The sequence below is a fragment of the Sturnus vulgaris genome, chromosome 25, assembly GCF_052056855.1.
Source record: "Sturnus vulgaris isolate bStuVul1 chromosome 25, bStuVul1.hap1, whole genome shotgun sequence".
NCBI classification, from domain to species: domain Eukaryota; kingdom Metazoa; phylum Chordata; class Aves; order Passeriformes; family Sturnidae; genus Sturnus; species Sturnus vulgaris.
Window position 1 is genome coordinate 6528861 of NC_142267.1, and position 26137 is coordinate 6554997.

General features: G+C 48.5%; 1 protein-coding gene across 6 annotated transcripts in view; it reads left to right on the forward strand.

The window, feature by feature from the left end:
- Window positions 1-26137, forward strand: part of UBR4 (ubiquitin protein ligase E3 component n-recognin 4) — an 81473-nt gene that overhangs the window by 35045 nt on the left and 20291 nt on the right. For 3 of the 6 annotated variants that reach the window (XM_088178963.1, XM_088178964.1, XM_088178967.1), the window contains 34 exons: window positions 181-315; window positions 631-805; window positions 1036-1173; window positions 1608-1729; window positions 2306-2417; window positions 2918-3048; window positions 3181-3358; window positions 3540-3644; window positions 4129-4284; window positions 5590-5758; window positions 6565-6661; window positions 7034-7141; window positions 7622-7738; window positions 9413-9622; window positions 10293-10442; window positions 11063-11290; window positions 11383-11461; window positions 12149-12391; window positions 13265-13433; window positions 13913-14057; window positions 14715-14800; window positions 15282-15369; window positions 15863-16056; window positions 17113-17352; window positions 18762-18900; window positions 19382-19507; window positions 19667-19795; window positions 21705-22048; window positions 22773-22863; window positions 23218-23302; window positions 23443-23570; window positions 24275-24404; window positions 24882-25039; window positions 25518-25627. In XM_088178963.1, coding sequence (XP_088035089.1) covers window positions 181-315; window positions 631-805; window positions 1036-1173; window positions 1608-1729; window positions 2306-2417; window positions 2918-3048; window positions 3181-3358; window positions 3540-3644; window positions 4129-4284; window positions 5590-5758; window positions 6565-6661; window positions 7034-7141; window positions 7622-7738; window positions 9413-9622; window positions 10293-10442; window positions 11063-11290; window positions 11383-11461; window positions 12149-12391; window positions 13265-13433; window positions 13913-14057; window positions 14715-14800; window positions 15282-15369; window positions 15863-16056; window positions 17113-17352; window positions 18762-18900; window positions 19382-19507; window positions 19667-19795; window positions 21705-22048; window positions 22773-22863; window positions 23218-23302; window positions 23443-23570; window positions 24275-24404; window positions 24882-25039; window positions 25518-25627 — 5015 coding nt within the window. The remainder of the gene's footprint in view (window positions 1-180; window positions 316-630; window positions 806-1035; window positions 1174-1607; window positions 1730-2305; window positions 2418-2917; window positions 3049-3180; window positions 3359-3539; window positions 3645-4128; window positions 4285-5589; window positions 5759-6564; window positions 6662-7033; window positions 7142-7621; window positions 7739-9412; window positions 9623-10292; window positions 10443-11062; window positions 11291-11382; window positions 11462-12148; window positions 12392-13264; window positions 13434-13912; window positions 14058-14714; window positions 14801-15281; window positions 15370-15862; window positions 16057-17112; window positions 17353-18761; window positions 18901-19381; window positions 19508-19666; window positions 19796-21704; window positions 22049-22772; window positions 22864-23217; window positions 23303-23442; window positions 23571-24274; window positions 24405-24881; window positions 25040-25517; window positions 25628-26137) is intronic. The other 3 variants (XM_088178965.1, XM_088178968.1, XM_088178966.1) reach the window with 2 other exon arrangements.

A 26137-nucleotide genomic window follows, 5' to 3' on the forward strand; every position in this document is an offset into this window, starting at 1 on the left:
AACAGCAGGGTAGGAGCCCGTAAATCCCAAAAGGACTTTTCTTATGTAGACATGTGAAATGTTCCCTAAATGTCAAATAGTAAATGGGGGGAGGCTATCAAAAGGGTATTGAGGGAAGGGAGCTGCAGGTACACTGAGTGATGGTAAATATACTGAATTATGGGGTTTGTGTGTTCTTAGGAGAAGAATAAGATTGCAGCTCAGGAACTGGCTACAGTGCTGCTGTCCATGCCAGCCCCTTCCAGCGTGCAGCAGCAGACCAAGAGCCTCCTGGCCAGCCTGCACACCAGCCGTTCAGCCTACCACAACCACAAGGTACTGCCCAGGGATGGATCTGGGGGCTCCTGGAACCTGCCAGGTCATGGCTGAGGTGCAGCACAGACCTAGAGAGCCCTTCCTCCATGCAACACAAACCTCCTGTCTCACCTCCCTTTAGCTTCTGCTGCCTGCCCTGCTGACTTTTGTGTTTCAGCAGAGTTGTGTGATTCTGTGACATTTAGGATTGCTTGTCCTTCCTTAGCTGAGTGCTGGATTTCCCCGGGATCTGTCTGTCCTGTGGCTGTACTTCAGCTGCTTTCTTGTGCTGCAGTCAGTTGTTTTTCTTTGTCTGTGTTATCTTTCACTCTACAGGATCAAGCACTGCTAAGCAAAGCCATTCAGTATTTGACTTCCTCAACCAAAGAAGGAAAAGACCTTGATCCTGAGGTGTTCCAGAGATTGGTCATCACTGCTCGATCCATTGCTATTATGAGACCCAACAATCTGGTCCACTACACAGAATCAAAGCTGCCACAGCTGGAAACAGGTAGATAAGTCTGTAATTTTCTCTAAATTTCTGTTGTGATAATTGAAGCTGTGCTGGGGTGTTGGGTTCAGAGTGGCAGGGACTGTATTTGACACATTTGGTAGGTGTGTGATATCCTGCTGATGAGAACATCAAAGCCTCTGAAAAAAGCTATTTCATATAAACTTGGTGTTACCCTCATTAAGGTTTTCCCCTGCACATTTCTGAGAGGCGTTTTTTAATCTGTGCAGAGAGTGAGGAAGGGCAGGAGGCCCAGAAACACACGGAAGGAGAGGGCTGCACCTTCATTACCCAGCTGGTGAACCACTTCTGGAAGCTCCATGCATCAAAACCCAAAAATGCCTTCCTGGCCCCTGCCTGCCTGCCAGGTGAGAGAGCTCTTCCTTTGCTATTGGCAAGCCTCTGGCTTCTCAAGGGGCCTGTTTTAAGTTTGTAAGCACAGAAAATGACTTATTCAATGCTAGTGCTGCACTGAGGGCTTTGTGACGTGGAGCTGCAGATTCTGCTCTGAAGCTTTTGGTCAGGGCCACGTGTATTTTGCCAGGAAAAAGGGACTGATGATAGATTTACCCACATTTGGCTTCGTGGGTGGTGGTACAGGATATTCAGTGGTGCTGGTGTGTGGAGTTCACAATATTCCATCAGACAGACAAGACTGGCTCAGTCTGGATTGAAAATCAATATATTTGTGCTGTTAACATTGTGCCTTGAAGTCTGCAAACAAAAGATGCTTCCTGCAGTGCCTCACTGTGTGCTGAAATACAGAGAGAGCTGATTTCAGTCCTGCTTTTATGCCTCTTAGGTCTCACTCACGTTGAAGCCACAGTCAATGCTTTGGTGGATATTATCCATGGATACTGCACGTGTGAGCTGGACTGCATCCATACTGCATCCAAGATCTACATGCAGATGTTACTTTGCCCAGTATGTCACCTTGCTCTGCTCTGCCTCAGCCTCTAATTGCACATGGGGAGGTTTAGGTTGGACATCGGGAAGTATTTCTTCATGGAAAGGGTGTTCCAGCCTGCCACAGGCTGCCCAGAGCAATGGTTGAGTCCCAACCCCTGGAGGGATTTAAAAGTGTAGATGTGGCACTTGGGGACATGGGTTAGGGGGATTGGCAGTGTTTGGTTTATGGTTTATGGTTGGACTTGATCTCAGAGGGCTTTTTCAACCTGAATGTTTCTGTGATTCTATAAGGGGAAAAAAATTAAATGTGCGTAGAATGTGAATGCATAGTACAGACACAAAATACAGCCAGAAACACCCAGCCAGAGTGAATGAAGGAGAATTCTCTCTCTCCTTGTGTTCTAGTAATGTTTGTCATGTGGAAGTACAAGTGTTGCTTTGTGGCTCCTGAGGGAAGCAGGGAGTTGAGGCAGTGACTCGTGTCCTACATGACCAGCAAGAGTCACAAGTGTATTTTTAGCCATCTGTCCAAATGCTGTGAATAAGAACTTAGAGCTTCAGGAGTGTAATGATGGGCTGTTAACCCTGCAGGACCCAGCAGTGAGCTTTTCCTGCAAGCAAGCTCTGATCAGGGTGCTGAGACCCCGGAACAAGCGGCGACACGTGACGCTGCCATCGTCCCCCCGCAGCAACACTCCCATGGGTATGCCATGCCTTAAACCAGTCAAAACCTGTTTGATTGGTCAGAAAGGACAAGAAAATCAAATGTTATAGATTGGGACTAAAAAGGACTAAAATCGGCTTTTTTTTTTCCTTTCTTTTGCTCTCCCTTACCCCCTAAACCCCTTTTTATTTAATAAACTCTCACCTTTTCAGTGATATTTTGGGATTCAAAAAGGAGATCTCTCTCAGATATTCCCCTTTCAATGACAGGAAAATCTGATCATTTTATCTAGAGAGTAGTAATCTAGAGTTGTTATTTCTATGCATGTTTTCAGGTTCTAATAAATCAGTCAAAGGTGTGTGCAGATCAAAATTACCAGAGCTCCATCTGAGAGAGGTTTTTCAATATTGAAGCAAATTGTAGGTGTCAGGAAGTCTCTTGAGAACTGAGGGTAGCTTGGGTATTTTCTCTGCATTAACTGCCTTGTTTGGGTTGGCTTGAGGAGCTGTGCATTTATGAACTCCTGCTTTGCCACTCAGGAGATAAGGATGATGATGATGATGACGATGCAGAAGACAAGCTGCAGAGCTCGGGGATAGCAAATGGAGAGCACATCCGCCAGGAGAGCCAGGAGCAGAGCGAGGTGGATCACGGGGACTTTGAGATGGTGGTGAGTCCAGAGCTTCTCCTTGCAGCCTCTGAAGTGTGCCAGGACTTGAGTTTAGCTCTGATGAACCTGCTTGTAGTGCTCCCTTACTGCTGGTGGTCTGGGGAAAGCTCTCACTGTGTTTCCTCTCCATAGTCTGAATCCATGGTTCTGGAGACTTCTGAGAACGTGAATAATGGGAACCCTTCTCCTCTGGAGGCTCTCCTGGCTGGAGCAGAGGGATTCCCTCCCATGCTGGATATCCCTCCAGATGCAGATGATGAGACAATGGTGGAGTTGGCTATTGCCCTGAGCCTGCAACAAGATCAGCAAGGTCAGATGTGGGCACTGTTGGGAAGCAAAAAGGGGATGAAAACTGGGAAAGAAATGAGGCAAAGCTGTTGGTGTCATCACCAATAAACCAAAGATAGCAGAACTATGGAATGTACAGAAAATGCCCGAGTTAACTTCATTCTCTCAAAGAAAGATGCTCATAAGTTGTTCTCTTCTTGCAGGGAGCAGCAGCAGTGCCCTTGGACTGCAGAGCTTAGGACTGTCTGGCCAAGCTCCCAGCTCCTCCTCCCTCGATGCTGGAACCCTCTCGGACACAACAGCATCAGGTAACTGTTCACTGCAAGGCATCATCTTTTTCAGATTTTGACCTAAGTAATGCCTTAAAATTGGTTTACAAATATGGTTTGGAAGAGCCAGTTATTATTATTGGCTTCTTGTATTTTTGAGAGTGTACTTGCAGCTTTTTCCTGCTTTGATTGACTCTCACAGTAGACTTCTGAGGAAGTTATTTCCTCTCCTTAGACTAAGGCAGACTAAACAGAACATGTGCTGTATTTCTCTTGCATTTATAAGCAACCAGCCATTGTTCTTTAAGTAACTGTGCATGCCGGTGTGTTTGATGAGGAGCTTTCCTCTCGGGGTGTCCTCCCTCCACTGCTTTCAGCAGCCTTGATTGTCCTGCTGCTCACCCCCAAACTCCCTTTCCGTTTGTAGCTGTCCCCTAACTCCAAGTCCCATCCCTGCAGCCTTTCCCTCGTAGCGTGAGCGTCGTTTGCAGTTGTTCCCAGGCAGTGTTTTTACTTGTAACAGCTCTCTTTATTCTCTTAGCTCCAGCGTCCGACGACGAGGGCAGCACGGCGGCCACGGACGGCTCCACGCTGCGGACATCGCCCGCGGAGCACGGCGGCAGCGTGGGCTCGGAGAGCGGCGGCAGCGCCGTGGACTCGGTGGCCGGGGAGCACAGCGGTGAGTGAGCCCTGCTGCCCCCCTGCTGCCCCCCTGCTGCCCCCCTGCTCCTTCTGCTGCACCCCTGTATCACTGCTGCTCCCTCCCTGTTGTACCCCTGCTGCACCCCTGCTCTCTCTCTGCTGCATCCCCTGCTGCACCTCTGCTGTACCTCTGATCCCTTCCTGCTGCACCTCTGATCCCTCCCTGCTGCACCCCTGCTTCCTTCTGTTGCACTCCTGCTGCACACCACTGCATCCCCTGCATCACCCTTGCTCCCTTCTGCTGCACCCGTGGTGCACCTCTGCTCCCTCTCTGCTGCACCCCTACTCCCTCCCTGCATTACTCCTGCTCCCTCCCTGCTGCCACAGCCTTGCCCACCATGGGAGTGTGTGGGTGATTCCTGGCACAGAGGAAATCTCAGTTCCCAGTGGCTGCTGCCATCCATCATTTCGTGAGTTCTGCCTGAGTGCTCACAGATGGAATATTGGCTGCTTTTCCTGGTTGTCTGCAGCAGATTTTGCTGGGCTGTAATAACAGTCATTGAACCCCAGAATGGTTTGGGTGGGAAGGGACCTTAAAGATGATCCTGTACTAGCCCCAAGGCAGGGACACCTTCCACAATCCCGGGTGCATCCAACCTGCCCTTGGACACTTACAGGGGTGGGGCAGCCACAGCCTCTCTGGGCAACCTGTGCCAGGGCTTCATCATCCTCTGAGTAAAGAATTTCTTCCTAATATCCCATCTAACCCTGCCCTTGTTCAACTTAAAGCCCCTGCCCCTGATCTTGTCACTCTCTCCCCATATAACAAGTCCCTCTACCTCCTTTTCATAAGTACCATAAGTACCCAGTACTCTGTTAGGTACTGGGAGGCCACAACAACGTCTGCCTGGAGCCTTTGCCTCTCAGAATGCCCAGAGCAAGACTGAGACAATGCACTGTGCTGCTGGTTAAGTTTGGATGAGATAGGATTAATTCCTCTCCTTTTAGTTGGGGGCTGATATCCAGGTAAAATAATCACAGACTCTTACTAAAAATATTGTCTGATTGTCTGCACTGCCCATCCAAGTATTGTCTGACTGAGTCTGAATTATTGCTGGGGGACCAGTTCAGTTTGGGCCACGAAGATGAGGGTGGCAAAAAAAAAGATTCTGCAAACACATCTTCAGCTTCTCTTGTAGCTTTAAGAAGAGAACCAAAGCCAGCATCTCATTTGAACCTGGATTCCAAAGTGCAGCTCAGCTGTGATGGTGGACGAAGCAGGCAGAGTGCTTGCTGAGTTGCTGATGTTGTGTTTTCCTGTTTTCCTGTTCTCCTTTCCCAGTGTCTGGCCGGAGCAGTGCCTACGGGGACACCACAGCCGAGGGCCACCCCGCGGGGCCGGGCAGCATCAGCTCCAGCACTGGAGCCATCAGCACCACCACGGGCCAGCAGGAGGGAGAGGGCTCCGAGGGGGAAGGGGAGGCAGAGGGGGATGTCCACACCAGCAACAGGCAAGAGGCTTTGTTTCCTCTTGAGGAATAACAGCTGTGCTCTGGGGGATGTGTGCAGAGCAGGGGGCTGTGGGTGCTGCAGCTCCACGAGTGCAATTTGCAGCTGCTGGGTAACAAAAGGGGGGTGTCAGAAACACAGACTAGAGCAAACTGCCGTTGCAAAATCATGGAATGTCCTGAGGTGGAAGGGACCCACAAATATCATCCAGTCCAACCTCTGGCCCTGCACAGACACCTCAACATTCCCACCCTCTGAATCCAAATGCTCCTGGAGCTCTGGCAGCCTCGGGGCCATGCCCATTCCCTGGGGACCCTGCTCAGTGCACCCTCTCTGCAATCATCATGTGGTGTGGTGGGACCCAGTGTGTGTCCCACAAAACTGCTGCCTCTAGGAAATGATGAAAAAGTCCTGCATGAGTCTAGTAAACAGGGAATCACCAAAATCTTGGGAGCCTGGGAAATTCACTGTTAAGGCAAGAGTGTGTGCAGGAGTCCATTTGGAACATGGGCAGCTTTTCATTCTGTGGGAGCAGGTGCTCAGTCCCTTGTCAGAGCAGTGTGGAGCTGAATTGCAGGATGTTTCCATGCAGTTGCAGTCCCCAGGTGGCCAGGCCAGGCAGTGTGGCTCTGTTGTCAGAGGTGCTCTGCATCTTCGGCATGGCTCCCCGTGAAGTCTGAGCGAGTCCTCTCCTCCCTGGGAGGATGGGATGGCTTAGGGTTTCTGGGGCAGGTTGCAGTGCTCTCTTGGAGAGCCTGCTGGCTGTGCTGCGTTCTGGGCTGTGTCTGATCACTCTCTGGATCCCCAGGCTGCACATGGTCCGGCTGATGCTGCTGGAGAGGCTGCTGCAGAATTTACCCCAGCTGAGGAACGTGGGGGGGGTCCGGGCCATCCCTTACATGCAGGTGAGTGGGGAGGGCTCAGAGTTAATTCCAAATGAAACTGTTCAATCACTGGTTTCCATTTGCTTTTCTCCTTCCTGCCCAGTCACAGTATGAGCCCATCTGTTGCACAGCATTCCTTACCCATGGGTTTTTGCTGGACTTGTGCCCTTTCTCAGTGTGACTTTGCAGCTGATTGAGGAGCCTGAGGGCTCCAATGTGTATGGGAAGGTCTTGTGGGTTTATGCTGAATGTTCATGTTAGGATGTGAGGCACAGGCTGGATTTGGGAAAGAACACAGATAAATCAAGATAAAATCAGTGTTGTTTTGTGGAAGATAGTTATCTTGAAAATGTGGGACCTGTTCTCTAATGATTCTTTTACTGCTCTTCCCAGGTTATTCTGATGCTCACAACAGACCTGGATGGAGATGATGAGAAAGACAAGGGAGCTTTGGATAACCTTCTGTCCCAGCTGATTGCAGAGCTGGGCATGGACAAAAAGGTAAAGTGCAGTGTGAGCTCATATTCTGAATTTGTTCCTTCTAGACAGAATTTCTTTCCATGGAGGAATTAAATGCTTGGGAGTTACAGAAACATTGCTGTGTGGATGTGTTCAGGCTGTTTATTCCTCTTGCCTCCTTTCATGTAAGGTAGAAAATGACATGAGTGGAACTCCCACTGTTTCTTGGGTCTGGCATCCACAAGTGAGCATGAAAATTTGTTTTGCTGGAATTAAACTCTGAGAAGAGCCATGATCAGTAAATGCATGATTGACATATGTAGCTTTTCATTTGTGTGGGACTGTTCTCTGGCAGCCAGGCCACTGCCTACCCTTCTATTAAGGCATTTGTGCTGCTTTTTTAGTCTTAGTGCTTGAGCTTAAATTAGAAATGCTTCCTGAGGATCAGAGCACTGAACCTGAGAGGCCTGGGACACCGCTCAGCTCTGGGATTGAACAAGCAGGATGTGTCTTTTCTTGCAGGATGTGTCCAAGAAAAACGAGCGCTCCCCCGTGAACGAGGTGCACTTGGTAGTGATGAGGCTGCTCAGTGTCTTCATGTCCAGAACCAAGTCAGGATCCAAGACTTCCATTTGTGAGGTACATTGTCCTAATTGCTTTGTCAGGGAGTGCTTTTCTCCTCCTCTACTCAGCTCTCACAAGACCCCACGTGAAGCTCTGCACACAGTTCTGGTGTTCTCAACATGAGAACACATGGAATTGTTGGAGCACCTGCAGAGGAGGCCACGGGGTTGCTCAGGGGACTGGAGCACCTCCCCTATTAGAGACAGGCTGGGGGAGCTGGGAATGTTCAGCCTGGAGAAGAGAAGGTTGTGTGGAGACCCCACAACACCTTCCAGGGTCTGAAGGGGATACAGGGAAGCCAGAGAGGGACTGTTCATCAGGAGCCGGAGTGACAGGACAAGGGGGAAGGGTCAGACTGCAAGTGGGGAAATTTTGGTCAGATATAGGGAAGAAATTCTTCCCTATGAGGGTGGAGATTGCCCAGAGAAGCTGGAAGTGTCCAAGGCCAGGTTGGACAGGGCTTGGAGCAATGTGGAACAATGGAAGGTGTCCCTGCCCATGGCACAGGGTGGAATGGGTTGAACTTCAAGGTCCTTTCCAACCCAAACCATTCTGAGATTCCATGATGTGCTTGAGGGGCTTTTGTTCATCAAAGACGATCTGAAAGCTGCTAACTGAAATACCAGGTGTAAAACTGAGAAATCCTTGAGAGGGCTTTGGAAAAATTTATAGGGAACCTGTAATTTTACTGAACTCAGGTGGAAAAAGAGTTTTGAAAGTGGGACTGGAGGAAGCAGCCGTGTAAAGACAATTGGATGCTCTTGTTTTGTGCACGGCTCCAGACTGAGCTCAGGGCAGCACATTAATGATGTTACTTAAAACGGTCTGGCAGATTTCTCCCTTGCATCTCAACAGTGCTGAAGGGGTTAAAGAGGATTTGTAATGTGATTATTGGAAAGCAATATGCTGCTGTGTCAACGTAAAAGTCGCTAAGAGGATTCCTTAGATATTTGTTGCTAAAAGGTACAGTAATAAGGCATAAAAAGCAGTATGTGTGGTGGGAAGGAGATTAATAAAAAAGCATAGAGGTTAAAAAATTTAGTCTGAACTGCATCAAATTTTAATGAGCTTATGAGCTGTGGGGTTTGTTTGGATTTACAGGGCTGCTTTAATAGTTTTATTTACAGTAGCTTTTTCTCCAGCCTTTGTTACTCACTTGAGCTTCCCACAGAAATCAAAGCTCCTCGTCTTGCAGAATGCAGGTGGAGCAATACCTGGGTGGAGCAGAGCGTGTGAGAGGCAGCTGCAACAGGGACTCTTTCTCTACCAGGATTCATGCCCAGCTGGCCAAATCCCAGATAAACAAATAGAAATCCCAACTTAAAAAAAAGAAAGAGGGGGGAAAAAAAAGAAGGGAAAAAAGCCCTAGTCGTCTAATCCACAGCAGAGTGGCCTCTGGCACATGTGTCGAGGGGAGATTAGACTTAAGAGGAGATTTTATTTGTTTTCCTTTACTAAGCACTTGTTCAAAAGAGTCTCTGTAAATATTTGAGTTGCTTTTCATAAACACAAAAAAAACCCAAAAAACCCCCAACCTCAAACAAACCCCAAACTTAAAAGCTGCCTGCAAAGTTTCATTCAAACCTGCTCTCTTGCCCACATTGTCAGCAGGTGCTCAGGGCTGCCCCAGCTCTCCCCACTGCAGGTTCCCAGGTGTGTTCCTGATCCAGCTCCTTCCCTCTGTTCCAGGCTTCCTCCCTGATCTCCAGTGCCACAGCAGCTGCCTTGCTGAGCTCTGGTGCTGTTGATTACTGTCTACACGTGCTCAAGTCCCTGCTGGAGTACTGGAAGAGCCAGCAGAACGATGAGGAGCCTGTGGCCACCAGCCAGCTCCTGAAGCCTCACACCACTTCCTCTCCCCCTGACATGAGCCCCTTTTTCCTGCGCCAGTATGTGAAGGTGAGTGCTGGGAGCTGTGCAGAGCCTGCACTCCAGGGAGGCTGCACAGAGCTGGGAAAGCAGCCCTGCACAAGGAGCCTGCCCTTAGAAGGAAAACCAAAATCCATCTTCTAGCACAAAGGTACAGGTGGGAGTGCTCTGAGTTCTCACAGGGCAGCCCAGCTCCCCATCCTTTGGTGCTTTCCTAACCCGGCAGTTCTGTGGAGCTGTTGTCACTGTTCCTGGAGGATTTGTTAATCACCCTGAAGGGAAGCTGCTCCAGCCCGTGACTCCCTGTGCTTGGCAGGCAGAATTCCTGAACTTAGTGTGCCAAGGAAGTGGAAGGGTAGATGGGAATTTCCACAGTAATTCCCAGTGTGGTGCCATTATGCCATGGTTTGGTGTTTGTACAGGTGCAGTGCAAAAAGCCTGAATAAACGTAAGAATATCTCCTAAGCTGAAAGCTCCTAAACTGAACTGGTTTATTACTCCAGACTAGCTTAGTGCATCTTCACAGCTGCCACCCAGTTCAAGGCCTTGTGCAGATTTTTATTCATCGTTTGGGAACATTCTTTGGACTGCAAAGGGGCAGAAATCCCTTGTTTTTAAAAAATCAGCAAAAGCACCCTCTCATTCATTGTGATACCACGCTGGGTGTGCTCAGAGCCTGAGGGATTTCTCTTGCTGCCAGGGTCATGCTGCAGATGTTTTTGAGGCCTACACTCAGCTCCTGACAGAGATGGTGCTGCGCCTGCCCTACCAGATCAAGAAGATTGCAGACACAAACTCCCGCATCCCCCCACCCATCTTTGATCACTCCTGGTTCTACTTTTTGTCTGAGGTAAGCAGGAGCATGATACACCTGCAGATTTCCACAAGAAAACTCCAATAGTGATTTCTTTCGTGGGAGAGATGAGCTTTTGCAGAGCTGATTTCAGCTCCATCTTGTATTTTTAATCCCCTTGTAAGAAGGTGAGCTCTTGACTTTGTGTGTTGCTGTTGAACAGGAATCTGTAGGAAAATACACATGAAATTGAGGTTGCTGTTATTTCTTGGAATTAAGTGGTTGCTGCCACAAAGCTTAGAGAGAAAACCTACTGTGAGATGGAAAAATGTATCAGCATTCTCAGCTGTTGGTACTTGGGCCTTAAAAAAGAAATCAGGAAGATATTTAGAGTTTGTCTTCTCAGTTTGCTTTACATAACAAGTTATCTTACATTTACACAAGGATGAGTTAAGATTTCTTAATTAGCCTTGGTTGGGTGCTTGTTTGAGGTTGGACATGACAAAGGATGGTTTCCAGTGAGTGCTGCAGTGCTGCTGTGCAGTGTTTCTTCTGCATTTCTGGATTTAAAGCTGGGTGAACACATTCCCCATCTGTTTTGTTTTTGGAAGAAAACGTTCATTTTTGCTGGCCCCTGTGGCCCTGGTGAGCTCACAGTGCCCTGCTTGTGTGTGCAGTACCTGATGATCCAGCAGACGCCGTTCGTGCGCCGCCAGGTGCGCAAGCTGCTGCTCTTCATCTGCGGCTCCAAGGACAAATACCGGCAGCTGCGGGACCTGCACACCCTGGACTCTCACGTCAGGGGCATCAAAAAGCTGCTGGAGGAGCAGGGAATCTTCCTCAGGGCCAGTGTGGTGACAGCCAGCTCGGGCTCTGCCCTGCAGTACGACACCCTCATCTCCCTGGTAAGGGAAGGAGCAGGGAAAGGGCCTTGGAGTGGCATCGGTGTGCCAGGAATGCTGATGTGCTGTTTGATCCCATCCCTTTGTGCCTGCAGATGGAACATCTGAAGGCTTGTGCAGAGATTGCCACACAGAGAACAGTGAACTGGCAGAAATTCTGCATCAAGGATGACTGTGAGTTCTGTCTCTGCAGGGTTTAGGGGAGCAGTGGTGTCGAGGTTGGGATCTTGGGTGGGGAAGCCCAGCAGAGAAGGGGAGACACAGCTGAGGGTTTTGGTAGGACTGAACTGTTTCCAGTACTAATTATCCCAGTGCCCTAATTGCATCTGCTCCTTGGCTAAAGAGCAAAATATGATGTAATGGATAACTTAGAGGAACAGGAGATCTGTGTTCTCTTGCTTGTGCTGCCGTTGTCCCAGAGAGTAATTGGGGATGAGCCACTGTACCTGGTGTACCCCAGTGTGAGGCTCCTGTGGTGCAGGGATAGGACAGTTCTGGGAGTTTGGTTCTTGTGTACAAAGGCTTTGGTTTAGGTTGGGTGGGTTTTTTCTTTTTTTTTTATTTCTTTCCTTTTTTAATTCAGGTTTTAGTGGCATGGAGCTGTGTCAGGGCAGGGTTAGGTTGGATATCAGGGAAGGTTCTTCCCCCAGAGGATGCTGGGCACTGCCCAGGCTCCACAGGGAATGGGCACAGCCCCGAGGCTGCCAGAGCTCCAGGAGCATTCAGACAGCAGGGATGCACAGGGTGGGATTGTTGGAGTGTCTGTGCAGGGCCAGGGTTGGATTCAATCCCTGTGGGTCTTTTCCAATTCAGGGTATTCCAGGATTGTGTGATTCAAACATTTTCTCCTTTCCTCCGCAGCTGTTCTCTATTTCCTGCTCCAAGTCAGCTTCCTGGTAGACGAAGGAGTCTCCCCGGTTCTCCTGCAGCTGCTGTCTTGTGCTCTGTGTGGCAGCAAAGTGCTGTCTGTGGCTTCATCCTCTGGAGCTTCGAGCACCTCTTCCACCTCTGCTCCTGCAGCATCAGGCTCTGGGCAGGCAGCAGCGCAGAGCAAATCCTCCACCAAAAAGAGCAAGAAGGAGGAAAAGGAGAAGGAGCGAGAGGGTGAGGGGCAGCTGGGCCCTGGCCTGTGGTTTTAGGGAGCACTTCTGCTCCTCACAGCCTTTCTTACTCTGTTTAGAAAGAACTGAATGATAAATCCTGGTGCTGGGAAAGGGTCATGGCTCGTGGCAAGGGCACCCAGAGAGTCAGGAGAGAGAAACAGTTTTCCCATGTGTAGATGGGACTAAGGTGAAGCAGTGTGTCCTGAGAGTTGGGCTGAAATCACGTGCTGAGGACATCCCAAACCGCTGTGCTTATTGCCTTGAGTGGGTTTGAAGTTGTCTAATGGTGTTACCTAATCTAGTGATGAAGCAGCTTCCACTTAACTTGCCTGTCCTGGGTTGTAGGAGGCTGAAATGCTCATGAGGATTAAAACAAATCCTGTGGATGCACACCCAGTTAGCTCTGCTCTGCAGTGATTGTGTTCAGACTTGTTTCCTCTAGCTGCCTTGGAAGCTCTGCTGGAGCCAGGGCTGCTGCTTAATGAATATCCACAGTCCTGGGAAAGTAATTAAGCTTCCCTATAAAAGTCATGGGCATAAATTCTCTCTTGGCTTTTCTTCAAGGAACCGCTTTGGCTTTCACCATCAGATGGTTCCCTGTGAGTCTTTTCATTGCCTCATGGTCAATCCTTTTCTTTTTATCAGGATGTGTAGCACATTTCTCACGTCCTCACTGGCAAGTTTTCCTGCAGTTTTTTTCCTGTTAGTCAGGAGTACTGCGTTTATATTTTTGAAAAAGACAAGAATGTTAAACTTTGTTGTTACCTGAAACATAATAATTTGTCCCCATTATCATGACTCTTTGAAATAGGAGAGTGGCTGCTTGTGAGGTGCTGCATTTATCTTCTCCCTAAAGCCTTCCCTGTGTCCCTAGGTGAGGGTTCAGGCAGTCAGGAGGACCAGCTGTGCACGGCCCTGGTGAACCAACTGAACAAGTTTGCTGACAAAGAGACCCTCATCCAGTTCCTGCGCTGCTTCCTGCTGGAATCCAACTCCTCCTCAGTGAGGTGGCAGGCCCACTGCCTGGCCCTGCACATCTACAGGTGAGCCTGGGGCTGGGGCAGTGCCCGAGCCTCTCTCTGAAGGATGCTGGAGCCTGCAGGTGCTGGCCCTCACTGGTCTGCAGTTACTGGGGCTGGAGGTGGAAGTTGTGACTTAGCCATGATCAATCTCAGTTGTCACCTGCAAGGAGCATTCATTTTATTTCTGTCTGCAAAGTCTGACTCTTGTCATGGCCAGGAGCAGGTGTTTGTGGGCAAAGTGAATTCCTGAGGCAGATCCAGACTCACACCATGAAAAGTCAGGAGTTGTATGGGGAAAGGAGCACTTTGGGGGGCTGGAATCCTTCAGAGCTCTTCAGTTCTTGCAGGACAGCTGCTTTTGTTTTGGAGTGCTGGAAAACAGCTGGGTTCAAGGGATGGTGTGAACTCTGCAAGATGGTTTCCCAGTTTGGTGGACTGGAGCTTATGTTCTCCTTCTGCACAAGATTCAGGACCCTGATTGTCTGTAATCCACTCAACAGGAACTCCAACAAGTCCCAGCAGGAGTTACTGCTGGATCTCATGTGGTCCATCTGGCCAGAACTCCCAGCCTATGGAAGAAAGGCTGCCCAGTTTGTAGATCTCCTGGGATACTTCTCCCTGAAAACACAGCAGACAGAGAAAAAGGTACAGTGGCATTTCAGAAGGGAGGTACAGCATCCCAGGTGCTCATTTATAATACAGCTGGGACAGATTTTCTCTCAGAAGAGCTTCTAGTGGAAATTTTTCATGTTTCTAGAACTTAATGTTAAAAAAAGCAAGATCCTTAAAAGATTTGGAAGTGTGGAATTCTGTTCTGTTGTTTTGGGGGTGAAATTGTGCTGGCGAGTTTTTCATTTATTGAGAAAAATACTTTGTTCTCACTGGAGGTTTTTGTGGATCTGACAGCACCATTTTATAGATTTTTGATGTTGCAACTCTTAGAAATCTTTTGTAGCCATGATCTTTCAACAAAGGAAGTGGTGGCCTCTTCTAGGGGATCTGTGGGATTGAGAACAAATAATTTAGACCCATTGATACTTGCATGAGTGTGTTTAAAGAGTGGGGAATGCCATACAAATCTTGGCAGGTATTTTCAGGGATTGACTGACAACACTTACTGTGTAAATCTCAAATTTTAGGATCGATTACAGTCCTGGGTAATGATTTAAACACATAAATTCCTGTGGGTGTGGTGTGTGCCTCTTCTTGGGGACCTGGAACACCACAAGATGAGGGGTATTTGTGTCTGTGTAGCAATAAAAGCACTGTTTTGAGGGCTGTCTTTTCTTGGTTGTATTTCAGCTGAAGGAATATTCCCAAAAGGCCGTGGAGATCCTCCGGACTCAAAACCACATTCTCACCAACCACCCCAACTCCAACATTTACAAGTGAGTCACTTCTGCCTTTGATCCCTGTCACTGCAGGGCTTTCCAGTGAGCTCCATCCCCGGGGGAGTACCCAGCTCTGCTGCTGGCATGGTGGTGGGGATGGGCTGAGGTTCTGTGCCTGCTGGGCTTGGGAGAGCCCAGAATCCTTTCTGCCACATGGAGACCTGGCATTGTGCCCTACCAGCAGAGCTTGGCTTGAGCCCTTCTGCTTTCACTGTCAGTAAATGCTATACAATCTTAGGCCCAGCTGGAGAATAGAGGTTTGTGGTTTTAAGTGTTGTGTTCTTGGTCCCACCTTGGCCATTGATAATTACAGTAACAATGCTGCTTAGTTAAAACCTGTTATTTGCAGTGTGATTATAATGTAACAATTCTGTTACACATTGAAACTGGGGGAAATTAAAGTGATTCTGGTTGAATGGCCTGGGTTTAAAGCTGCAAATGCCCAGGTCCATGTGTCAGTGTTGTTCCCTCATTCCAGCACGTTGTCTGGGCTAGTGGAATTTGATGGCTACTACCTGGAGAGTGATCCTTGCCTTGTCTGCAACAACCCCGAGGTGCCCTTCTGTGTAAGTAACCCTGGAATCACACAGTCATGGAATATCCTGAGGTGGAAAGGGCCCACAAGGATCAAATCCAACCCTGGTTCTGCACAGCACATCCCAGCAATCCCACCCTGGGCATCTCTGGGAGTGGTGTCCAAACACTCCTGGAGCTCTGGCAGCCTTGGGGCTGTGCCCATTCCCTGGGGCAGTGCCCAGCACCCTCTGGGGGAAGAACCTTTCCGAATCTCTGCCTGACCCTCTCTGGCACAACTCCAGCTGCTCTGCATGACACCAGCAGTAGCTGTTATTAAATCCTTTCCAGTGGTGGGGATCCCAACCCATTGCAGGTGTGGTTTCCTGTGCCCCTGAGGTTTTGGGATGCCCTCAGACAGGCAGTGTATTCCTGCTTTGTTTCCCCAGTACGTCAGGGATCCCAAACCATTACAGGTGTGGTGTTCTGTGTCTCTGAGGTTTTTTGGGATTCAGACAGGCAGTGTGTCCTGCTTTGTCTCCCCAGTACATCAAGCTCTCGTCCATCAAAGTGGACACACGCTACACGACCACGCAGCAGGTGGTGAAGCTCATTGGCAGCCACACCATCAGCAAGGTGACAGTGAAGATTGGAGACCTGAAAAGAACCAAGATGGTGCGAACCATCAACCTCTACTACAACAACAGGACCGTGCAGGCCATCGTGGAGCTGAAGAACAAGTATGTCCATCAAGTTTCCTGTGCAATCTCTGAATCTGATTTGTTCCCTTGGCTTCTTGTTGTACCCCAAGGTTCCTCCTCATTACTCTGCACTCTCAGCCCACATTGGGTACAATTGTTCTGAATCCCCTACAATTGTTGAAGCAAAGATCCAGATTTTCTCTGAAGCTTGAAAAATGTCTATAAAATTGGTGGATTCCAACTTTGTCTAGGCTGCTTTTAAGCACCTGACTTAATTGTGTGGGAACCAGTAGTAATACAGAGAGCACTTCATGGGTAGTTTGACTCCAAAAGGGATTTGGACTTTGCAGCATGTCCAGGAATGCTGAAAGCATTAACATTGTTTGTTTGAAGCCATAGAGTAGAATTAAAATTAGAAGTTGGATGGTCTCACTCTGAGCTCTGCTTTACCTACCAGAAATGGCTCCTTTTCAACACGCTGCTCAGTCTGGAGCCAGTCCTGCTTATGTGCTTCCCCTTCTTACTTCTTGAGATGTTCTCACCAGAATCAGATCTCTCTGGCTTAGGGATTAATCTGTGCCCGCCGCTTATTGCTTATTTGAAGTCTTAATCCTCTGTGACATCACAAGTGGCTGCTGTGGAGAGGATTATGATGTCACAAAGAGAGGATTCTGACTTCAGGTTGAGAATAAGCAGTGGGAGCAGATGAGATCTTTAAGAAATAAATATCCTGTTTTCATGCAAATGTCCTTACTAATAAAAAAATGGAGGTGAAAATCCCTAGAAAATGTCTGTAGAATTAAAGTTTTTCCATGAGGCATCAACAGCTCTTTAATCCCAAACAGTCTCTCTCTATGAAGAGGATAAAGGCTTAAAATGTATTTCTGGCTACATATCATGTCAATACAGAAGCTAAGGAAACGAATCCTAGAACTGCTCTCCATTCATCCCAGTTAAAGGAGATTTGGAGCCGAGACGGTTTCATTTGGCTTCTCCTCACACGTGGGCGGGGAGGGAACTTCCCTCTGGAAAAGCTTCCTTGCCTTCCCTTTCCTTTCCTTTTCTTCCCTTCCTTCCCTTCTGTCCCTGCTCTAGGCCAGCACGCTGGCACAAGGCCAAGAAGGTGCAGCTGACACCGGGACAGACAGAGGTGAAGATCGATCTGCCCCTGCCCATCGTGGCCTCCAACCTGATGATCGAGTTCGCTGATTTCTACGAGAACTACCAGGCGTCCACAGAGACCCTGCAGTGCCCGCGCTGCAGCGCCTCGGTGCCCGCCAACCCCGGCGTGTGCGGCAACTGCGGCGAGAACGTCTACCAGTGCCACAAGTGCAGGTCTGTGTGTGTCCCCAGAGTCACTGTGTGTGTCCCCAGTGTCCCCAGAGTCACTGTGTGTGTCCCCAGAGTCACTGTGTGTGTCCCCAGTGTCCCCAGAGTCACTATGTGGGTCCCCAGTGTCCCCAGAACGTCTGCCAGTGCCACAAGTGCAGGTCTGTGTGTGTCCCCAGAGTCACTGTGTGTGTCCCCAGTGTCCCCAGAACATCTACCAGTGCCACATGTGCAGGTCTGTGTGTGTCCCCCGTGTCCCCAGAACGTCTGCCAGTGCCACAAGTGCAGGTCTGTGTGTGTCCCCAGAGTCACTGTGTGTGTCCCCAGTGTCCCCAGAACGTCTGCCAGTGCCACATGTGCAGTCTTCCCAGAGTCACTGTGTGTCTCCAGTGTCCCCAGAGTATGTAGCAGTGCCACAAGTGCAGGTGTGTGTGTGTGTCCCCCAGAGCCCTCCTGGGTGCCCCACACCCCCTGCGATGTAAATCCCCCATTCTGGTTAATACAAGCACACAATCAAATTAGTGGGGAAGTATAAAACAGGTTTACAGGGATTTAATGTAATGCAGCCTAACAAAGGGAGCCTGGGAGCACAGTTCTCAGCGAGCTGAAGTTTCACATCAAGCCCTGGAAGTTCACACCACAGAATTCCCAGGTTATTTTTGGCCTGCCTGGGCTGGAGGCTGGAGTTCAGCTGTGGGATTGCAGGGCTTCCCCCAGGATCCCTGGCTGGGGCTGGACACACAGTTCTATTCATGGCTTTTGTTGTGCTGCCTCATTCAGAGCAGGCTCAGGGGTAATTTACTGTGTGCTATTCACACTTTCACTACAGCCTTAGAAATCCTTCTCTTTTGTCACTTTTGTCTCCTTATCTGATATCTCTTTCGCCTGTTGTTGTCCCATATTCCTCTCTAATTCTCATAGGATTCGAGGTGTTTAGCAGGCTCTTTCCTGGTGATTGCTGGTGTGTAGAAAGGTTTCCACATCCCTTCTGGAGTTCTGGGAGCTATAAATCAGTTCTGTCTGCTACCCTGGTCTGCAGTGGGGATAAGAAGTGCTGCAGTCAGCCCCACTGCAAAGCCCAGACCCTACAAACCAGAACAGTTCCTTTATCTGTGTTCTCCTAAAGGACACAGTGCTGCAGCCTGACTTTCTACTGGGAATTACTGTCATTAAAGTACAATTGTTAGGAGCAATTTCTGTTCCTACTTTTTCCAGCAAGAATGTGGCACTGCTGTAAGGATTTTTTGTTGCCTGATCTGTAGGTTTTGATTCTCAAGTATTTCCCTTCCCCAGGGCAGTCCAGTCACCGAGATATTTTAAGAGTCACCCACCTCTTTCACCTGAGTCCTTTCAGGTTGTTTCATTGTCTCAGTTGCCTTGAGCTGCAGGTTTGGAGCTGCTGCCTTGCCTTCCAGGTCCATCAATTATGATGAGAAGGATCCTTTCCTGTGCAATGCCTGTGGTTTCTGTAAATATGCTCGATTTGACTTCATGCTCTATGCCAAGCCCTGCTGTGCTGTGGACCCCATCGAGAACGAGGAGGATCGCAAGAAGGTGAGGCTGGCAGCAGGGGCAGGGGGGATAATGGAGCTCTGGGCCATTGTGGGGACAGCAGGGGTCCATCCCCTGTCCAAATCAGTGCTCCTTCAAGGCTCCTCACTGACTGATGCATTCTGGGTTTGTGTCTTGCTCCACCAGACAAAAGACATCATTCAGTGCCTCACTTATCAACTGGCTGCATCTCTTTGGGATGGATTTGGGTTGTTCTGTTTGCTTCCCATCTCACCTGAGGAGCCCTGCTAATGAATGAAGAACCCTCTGTGTCCTGTCCCAGAGGATCAGTGTGCACAGTGTAGTGTCACAGGGTGTGCTCAGTAGTGTCACCAGAGTGCTTCTCAGGGCAGAACCAGGCTGCAGGGTCACCATTTAGTGATTTCCCCCCCTTCCCCCCAGAGAAAGGCAAAAGAGAAGGCTTGGAGCTTGGTGGTTGTAGTTCTGAATGAAATAAGAGTTTCCTCTCCTTTTCCCTTGGTAGGCAGTGACAAACATCAACACTCTGCTGGACAAGGCTGACAGGGTGTACCACCAGCTGATGGGACACCGACCACAGCTGGAGAACCTCCTGTGCAAAGTGAACGAGGCAGCCCCTGAAAAACCCCAGGTAAGGAGGGCCAGGTGCAGCTTGCACAGAACGTCCAGGCTGGGGACACGCTGGCCTTGGCCCTGCCCAGGGCAGCCCGTGCCTCAGGGGCTGCTGTGCAGTTGGTGTTTTTGTGTGGAGCCTCCATTTGTGATTGCTCTTGGCTTTCCCCTGCTCCAGGATGAGTCGGGCAGCAGTGGAGGGATCAGTTCTACCTCAGCCAGTGTGAACAGGTACATCCTGCAGTTAGCCCAGGAGTACTGTGGGGACTGCAAGAACTCCTTCGATGAACTCTCCAAAATCATCCAGGTATGAGGGTGCTTTGGTTTGAATTTAGGCCAAGTGTTTATTAGGGAAAAAAAACCCAAGATGTTGCCATTCTTCATTTAATGATATCATTAACAGCAGGTGGTATATTTTCAGTGAAATAATAATTTCTAAAAGCTATGTATTAACTACTAAAATTTCAGCTAGCTTGTGAAACTGATTTTCTCAGCAGCTACATCATGAAGAGCAGGAGACTGAACAGATGGTTAATTAAAGAGAATTGAATTTTTGCATGTATCCAAGTGTTTGAAAACACACCAGTCTAAAAGGCGACCTACAGAAGTGTTTTATAAATTAAATGTATTTATTTGTGTTCAACAAGTCACACAAACCCTGGAAAACCTGCTACATGATGAATGTTCTTTTAGCTGTGATATTTAAGCATATTAAATATATTTAGCTGTTTCTATATAGAATAAATTACTCTGACTTATTCTGCCAGTATTAATAGTAATTAATACTATGGATTTGTCACATTTCCAGTGTTACATTGCATGTAGTATAAACAGCAGGGAGGATAACTGGGAGTTAGGCTGATATTCCTCATGCATTTCCCAAGTCTGCTGTTGCAATTGTCAGGAAAATTAATCCACAAACAGCAGAGGTTTATGTCCAAAAAGGAGACAGAGGAGTCCTTTTTGCTTTATTCGAATAAAGGAGAGGCCATGGGGCATTCCCCTGGGATCTCTCAAATTTTTGGAGGATGCAGCCTCCTTTTTGTCCCAATTTCCCATCTGCATTTCCCTCTCTCTTTCCCCATTTGGTAAAATTTCTCAAATACCTCAAATTGCTCAATGCCTCAGATACTTGAGAGGCACAGACTTCCCAGAACACCTGATACCTGAGAGTCCCCTCTAATGTACAACCCTCCCTTTTCATTTTTAATTCTTATGGTATTCATGGCTTTTCCTCATTGCTGCTTTCCCCTCTCAATATCCAGTTTCATTTCTCAGCAAACCTACAGTTTGTTTGTAAAGGCAAATATCTTTTTCCCTTCATCAATCAGTGGAATCCTTCCCAAAGTTTCTTTTATCTCTCAGTGCTGGTTTTATCTACCAGCAGACCCACAGCTGGTTTGTAAAGACAAATCTCTCATTCCTCTCAATATGAAGTGTAAGAGCCCAAATGCAGGACTCCAGACTGGGTCTTTAAAATGCTGTTTATTGTATCCAGAGGATTCAGCAATTCACAGGCCATGGGTGACAGGAGCCCAGCCCACAGCCTTTTCAGCCACAGCTCTGGGTTCTCTGAAGCCTCTCTAGTTCTGGTTTCAATGCATTCTAGACTTTTCATTACAGAGCATCTTAAAACATTGACAACCAATCAATACCTTTACTATCACCTACAGCCTATCATAACTACCAACATTACCATATTCATGTTACACTCTTCCAATCACAAAAGGTCAGTGTGTTACAGTTGAAGCTAGAAGTTGTTTTTCAGTTTCCTCATAGTGGAAAAATTTGAGATCTTTCTTTCTACTTGCAACATGGCATTTTTGTTTGCCTGTAAAAATCTTTTTGCTTGGTAAAAACATCTTTTGTTTGAGGTGAATTTATCTTTTGCTCGGAGTCATAAAAGCCTCTTCCAACTCACTTGCTCTTTCCCTTCTAGTTATCCAGTAAAACTGGCTTAGCAATTCTTTTCTTCTATTTCAAAACTTACTATCATTTTTATTCCTTCTTCAGCTTCTACATTCAAAGATCTCTCTGTTATACACATATATCTGTGAGACCTTCCTGTCAAATCCTTCTCTTTTCCAATAATGAAGTATTTCAAGTTTGGAAACACTTGGTTCAAAACATTTCTGCACAGAATACACAGTGTAAATAACCCGTGAGTGGCACTGGCATTAGTGTGCTGGCTCACAGTTTCTGCTCTGTGTTCCCAGAAAGTGTTTGCCTCTCGGAAGGAGCTGCTGGAGTACGACCTGCAGCAACGCGAGGCGGCCACCAAATCCTCCCGGAGCTCGGCACTGCCCACGTTCACAGCCAGCCAGTACCGAGCCCTGTCCGTGCTGGGCTGCGGCCACACCTCCTCCACCAAGTGCTACGGCTGTGCCTCGGCTGTCACCGAGCACTGCATCACCCTGCTCAGGGCCCTGGCCACCAACGGCGCCATCCGGCACATCCTGGTGGCCCAGGGGCTCATCCGGGAGCTCTTTGACTACAACCTGCGGCGGGGCGCGGCCAGCATGCGCGAGGAGGTGCGGCAGCTCATGTGCCTCCTGACCAGGTGAGAGCTGCTCTGGCCTCGGGAACGATGCCTCGGGATTTCAGCTTTTATATTTTCATGTATTTATAACCCTGCAGTTCTTTAGTGTGAAACTCTAAACTCCACACACAGCGTCAGCTGCTCCTCTCCCGTTTTGGTCACACACAACAATTCCTCTCTGGGCTGGGAATCAAGGACACCTCACTGCCTCAGGCCCCGAGAAATGGAAACAAAAGGGAGCTGGGGGAGCAAACTTGGGGTAAATGACTTCATTACCTGAAGCTGTAATTGGAGGATTAACCCCCAATATGCAAATGGACCAAACTTATAAAAGTATGAGAACCTGTGACCCATGGTCCATTTTTGGGTGTAGCCCTGGGGGGGCTTCATCTGCCCTATATGTACCTGAAGACCCTTCAATACATATATAAAAACCAGTTATACTTTTTATTCCCTTAGTTTTGTCTGGCCCGTGTTGTTAGGTAGCCCCAAAAAGACATCAGGAAAGTTCCCCCAGGAAGGGAAAGCCTTATGAGGGGAGTTGCCTTAGAATCACAAAGTGATCTGGGCTGGAAGGGATCTCAGAGACCACCCAGTCCCACCCCCTGCCATGGCTGGGTCACACCAGCAAAGTGTAACCTTCAACTCCCTATGCATTTGTTACCAGCTGAGCTGAAATCCCAGGAGCTTTTGGCATTTAGTACAGCAGATCATCACAGTGTTATCTTTTTCCTCTTGGAATCAGGGACAATCCAGAGGCCACACAGCAAATGAATGACTTAATCATTGGAAAGGTTTCTGCTGCTCTGAAGGGACACTGGGCAAATCCAGACTTGGTGAGACTCCAATGTTTTCCTGTTTATTTGTTCTGTCCCTCTATGCTGGTGCATTCTGTTCATTGCATCTTCTCTCTTATGGTCTGTTTGTGAGAAAAAAAACTGAGTCTTGATAGGAAATTACATAAATGTCAGAGTGCAGCACAACATTTTGTGTGCAGGCACATGCTGAAGTTTCCTTAGGCAGTTCCCTGTCTTGGCTTTGCTTGTACCTCTCCAGCAGGTTACCAGTCACCCCAAGTGTGTGTGGGATAAATTAACTTCAATGCATGTGTTTTGAACCTGAGTGTGTTAAAGAGGAGAAGGCAGAAGGGAGTGGGGCAGCCCCCAGAGCTGGAGCACTGTGTGTTGCAGGCGAGCAGCCTCCAGTACGAGATGCTGCTGCTGACAGACTCCATCTCCAAGGAGGACAGCTGCTGGGAGCTGCGCCTGCGCTGCGGTGAGTCCTGACCCCAGCCAGAGCTGTGCCCAGGGCCGCCACTACAGGGGATTTCCAGCTCTGCACCCGCTGAATGCTGTTCAGAGCTGTGTCCTGTCTGCAGCTCTCACAGGATAATGAACACCCCTGTCTGCTTTCAGCTCTCAGCCTCTTCCTCATGGCAGTGAACATCAAGACTCCCGTGGTTGTTGAAAACATCACCCTCATGTGCCTGCGCATCCTTCAGAAGCTCATCAAGCCACCTGCTCCAACCAGCAAGAAAAACAAGGTACTGCCTTAGAGGCTGAGCAAAACATTGAGAATTTGCTGATGGAAGTCTGGCACACTGATCTCAGTGAGGAATTAGTTTGTGAGGAAGCCAGACTTGCTTTTCCTGGTCACTGTTCCTAGGGAACCACAACCCTGTGACTCTGGTCTTTACACACTGCAGATTACAGATTTCCACTTTCTGTTTTTCACTGGGTTTTGGTGACTTTGACCACAACTGTTCAGGGTTTGCTCTTTTCCCCTCAGATCTGAGGCATGGGGAAAGAGCAACTTCAAAGCCATAGCTTGATTATTTTGGGCAGGCTTTTGGTGCTTTCAGCAGCTCTGTAGAATCAAGTACCTAAATCTGATAGAATCAAGTACTTCTGAGTGAGATTTTAAAATACAGAGCTACAGTTCTCATTGGAATACATTGATTAACTGCTATTGATTTTATTTTAGGATTAGATTTGCAGGAGGGAACATATGTTTTCTTTGATCTGCCTGTCTGATAATCACAGATGGATATCAGAGATGAGTTTACTGACATTTCAGTAGGAGCTGGAATATCTCTCTCTTAGTACACCATTCACTGTATTACCCTGCTGCTGTCCAAGAGCTGCATTTGCCTCTACATGGCCCTGCCCCAGTGATTCACCTCAGGAGCTGCTCATTGGGAGCAGACTGTGGCTTTCTGAAGAATCACAGAGCTTTTTAATTTCTTAGGATGTGCCCATGGATGCTCTCACCACTGTGAAGCCGTACAGCAATGAAATCCATGCACAGGCTCAGCTGTGGCTCAAGAGGGACCCCAAAGCATCATATGAAGCTTGGAAGAAGTGCCTCCCTGCCAGAGGTAACCCCTGTGCCTGTGACCTGCTGCACTTCTGTGCAGGAACTTGTGTGTCCCTAGATTTAATAAGGATGTGCTTCTGTGGAGTTGTGTTGGCTTCTGTCCCATGACATCTAATACCATCCTCACATTTAATCCCTAGAGCTCTAGCACTGACTTTTCCAGGCTGTGTGCCTCAAACCCTAAGCAGAAAATGCTCTGTGCCCGAAGAGAATCAGGGACTGTAAAAAACAAAACTTGTTTATTTCAATTGATACCAGCCAGCTGGAAAGCTGATGGAATTCCTTGAGAGAGGCTCTGGAATTTGCATGAGGCTTGGAATTGAGCATAGCTCCACACAGGAGTGAAAATGGCAGAAGGAGATGGGAAGCTTTCAGCTTCCCACTGGAGTTTGACAAGTTCCAGTAAGAAGACAAAAATACTCTGGTGGTTTGCAGTTCATGACTGCTGACTTCTCTTGGGTTCTGCTCAATATTGCAGGTGCAGATGCCAATGGGAAAACTCCCAGCAAAGCTGAGCTTCACCAGCTCTACTTGTCAGAAAAATACATCTGGAAGTGGAAGCAGTTCATGAGTCGCCGTGGGAAGAGAACCTGTCCTCTGGATCTCAAGCTGGGACACAACAATTGGCTGCGGCAGGTAAGGGTGGGAGGGCCCCAAGGCAGGGTTCAGTCACACACTGTGGCTGGTGTGCTGCAGGTCCTGTGCAGGGATGTCTGGGGAGGCTGGGACTCACTGCCTCCCTCATAAGTCAGGTTTGCAGCTGTGTTCCCTCAGAAATGCTGCATCAAATGTTTGTCTGGGAGGTCTGTGGGTTCTTAAACTCTGAACCTTTGATTGCCATGGTGCTCCTGCCTTGCCTCATGAGCTGCACTTCTGAGGCTCCTGGACCAAAGCTTTGCTTTGTGTGTGGACTAGCAGGTCACCCACACCATGCACTCATTAAAACACTTGGGTGCTGAGCACAGCAGGAATTGTCACAGAACCAGATGTTGGGAGAAGAGTAAAACGCTGCCACTGGGTCACCCAACAGCCCCAGTGTTGTCCCTTCTTGTGAGCTGGCACAGGTTCATCTCTGCCCATCAGTCTGACCTGGATTTTCCTGCCCCTGGCCCAGGTGCTGTTCACTCCTGCCACCCAGGCTGCCAGGCAGGCTGCCTGCACCATCGTGGAGGCCCTGGCCACCATCCCCAGCAGGAAGCAGCAGGTCCTTGATCTCCTCACCAGGTATTCTTGTGCTGCCACACCTGGCAGCTCCGCGGGTATTTGTCTTCAATTCCCATCAGAATCTCTCCCTTCTTGCAGCTGTTCTCACACCTCTCCCTTGTATACCTGCACTTCAGGGATCTTTTGGAGCTGGATTTTTTAACTTAATTAGCTGGGAGGGCATAGAGTTAGAGAGACTTGGGGTTTGCTGGCTGGCAATGAGCTCTTGCAGTCTGTGCTTTTTCCAGAAGTAAGGATCAGCTGCGTGGCCAACATTTCCCCTGCCTGTTCAATGGCAGAACTCTCTTCCAGCTGCTGTGACATATAACTTACCCCAGCTCATGCTGATTGCACAGCCAACTCCTTTTTGGGACAAATACTGACTTAGCCAGCAAGTAATGAATATTAGTGATGCTGTTGGTAAGGACAACAGGGAGGATGGATTTCTGGAGGCTTTTTCTTCCTTTCCACAGTGTCCTTAAGCAGGAATGCCTTTTGTTGCTGTTGTCAGCTTGTGTTTCTTTTTCACAG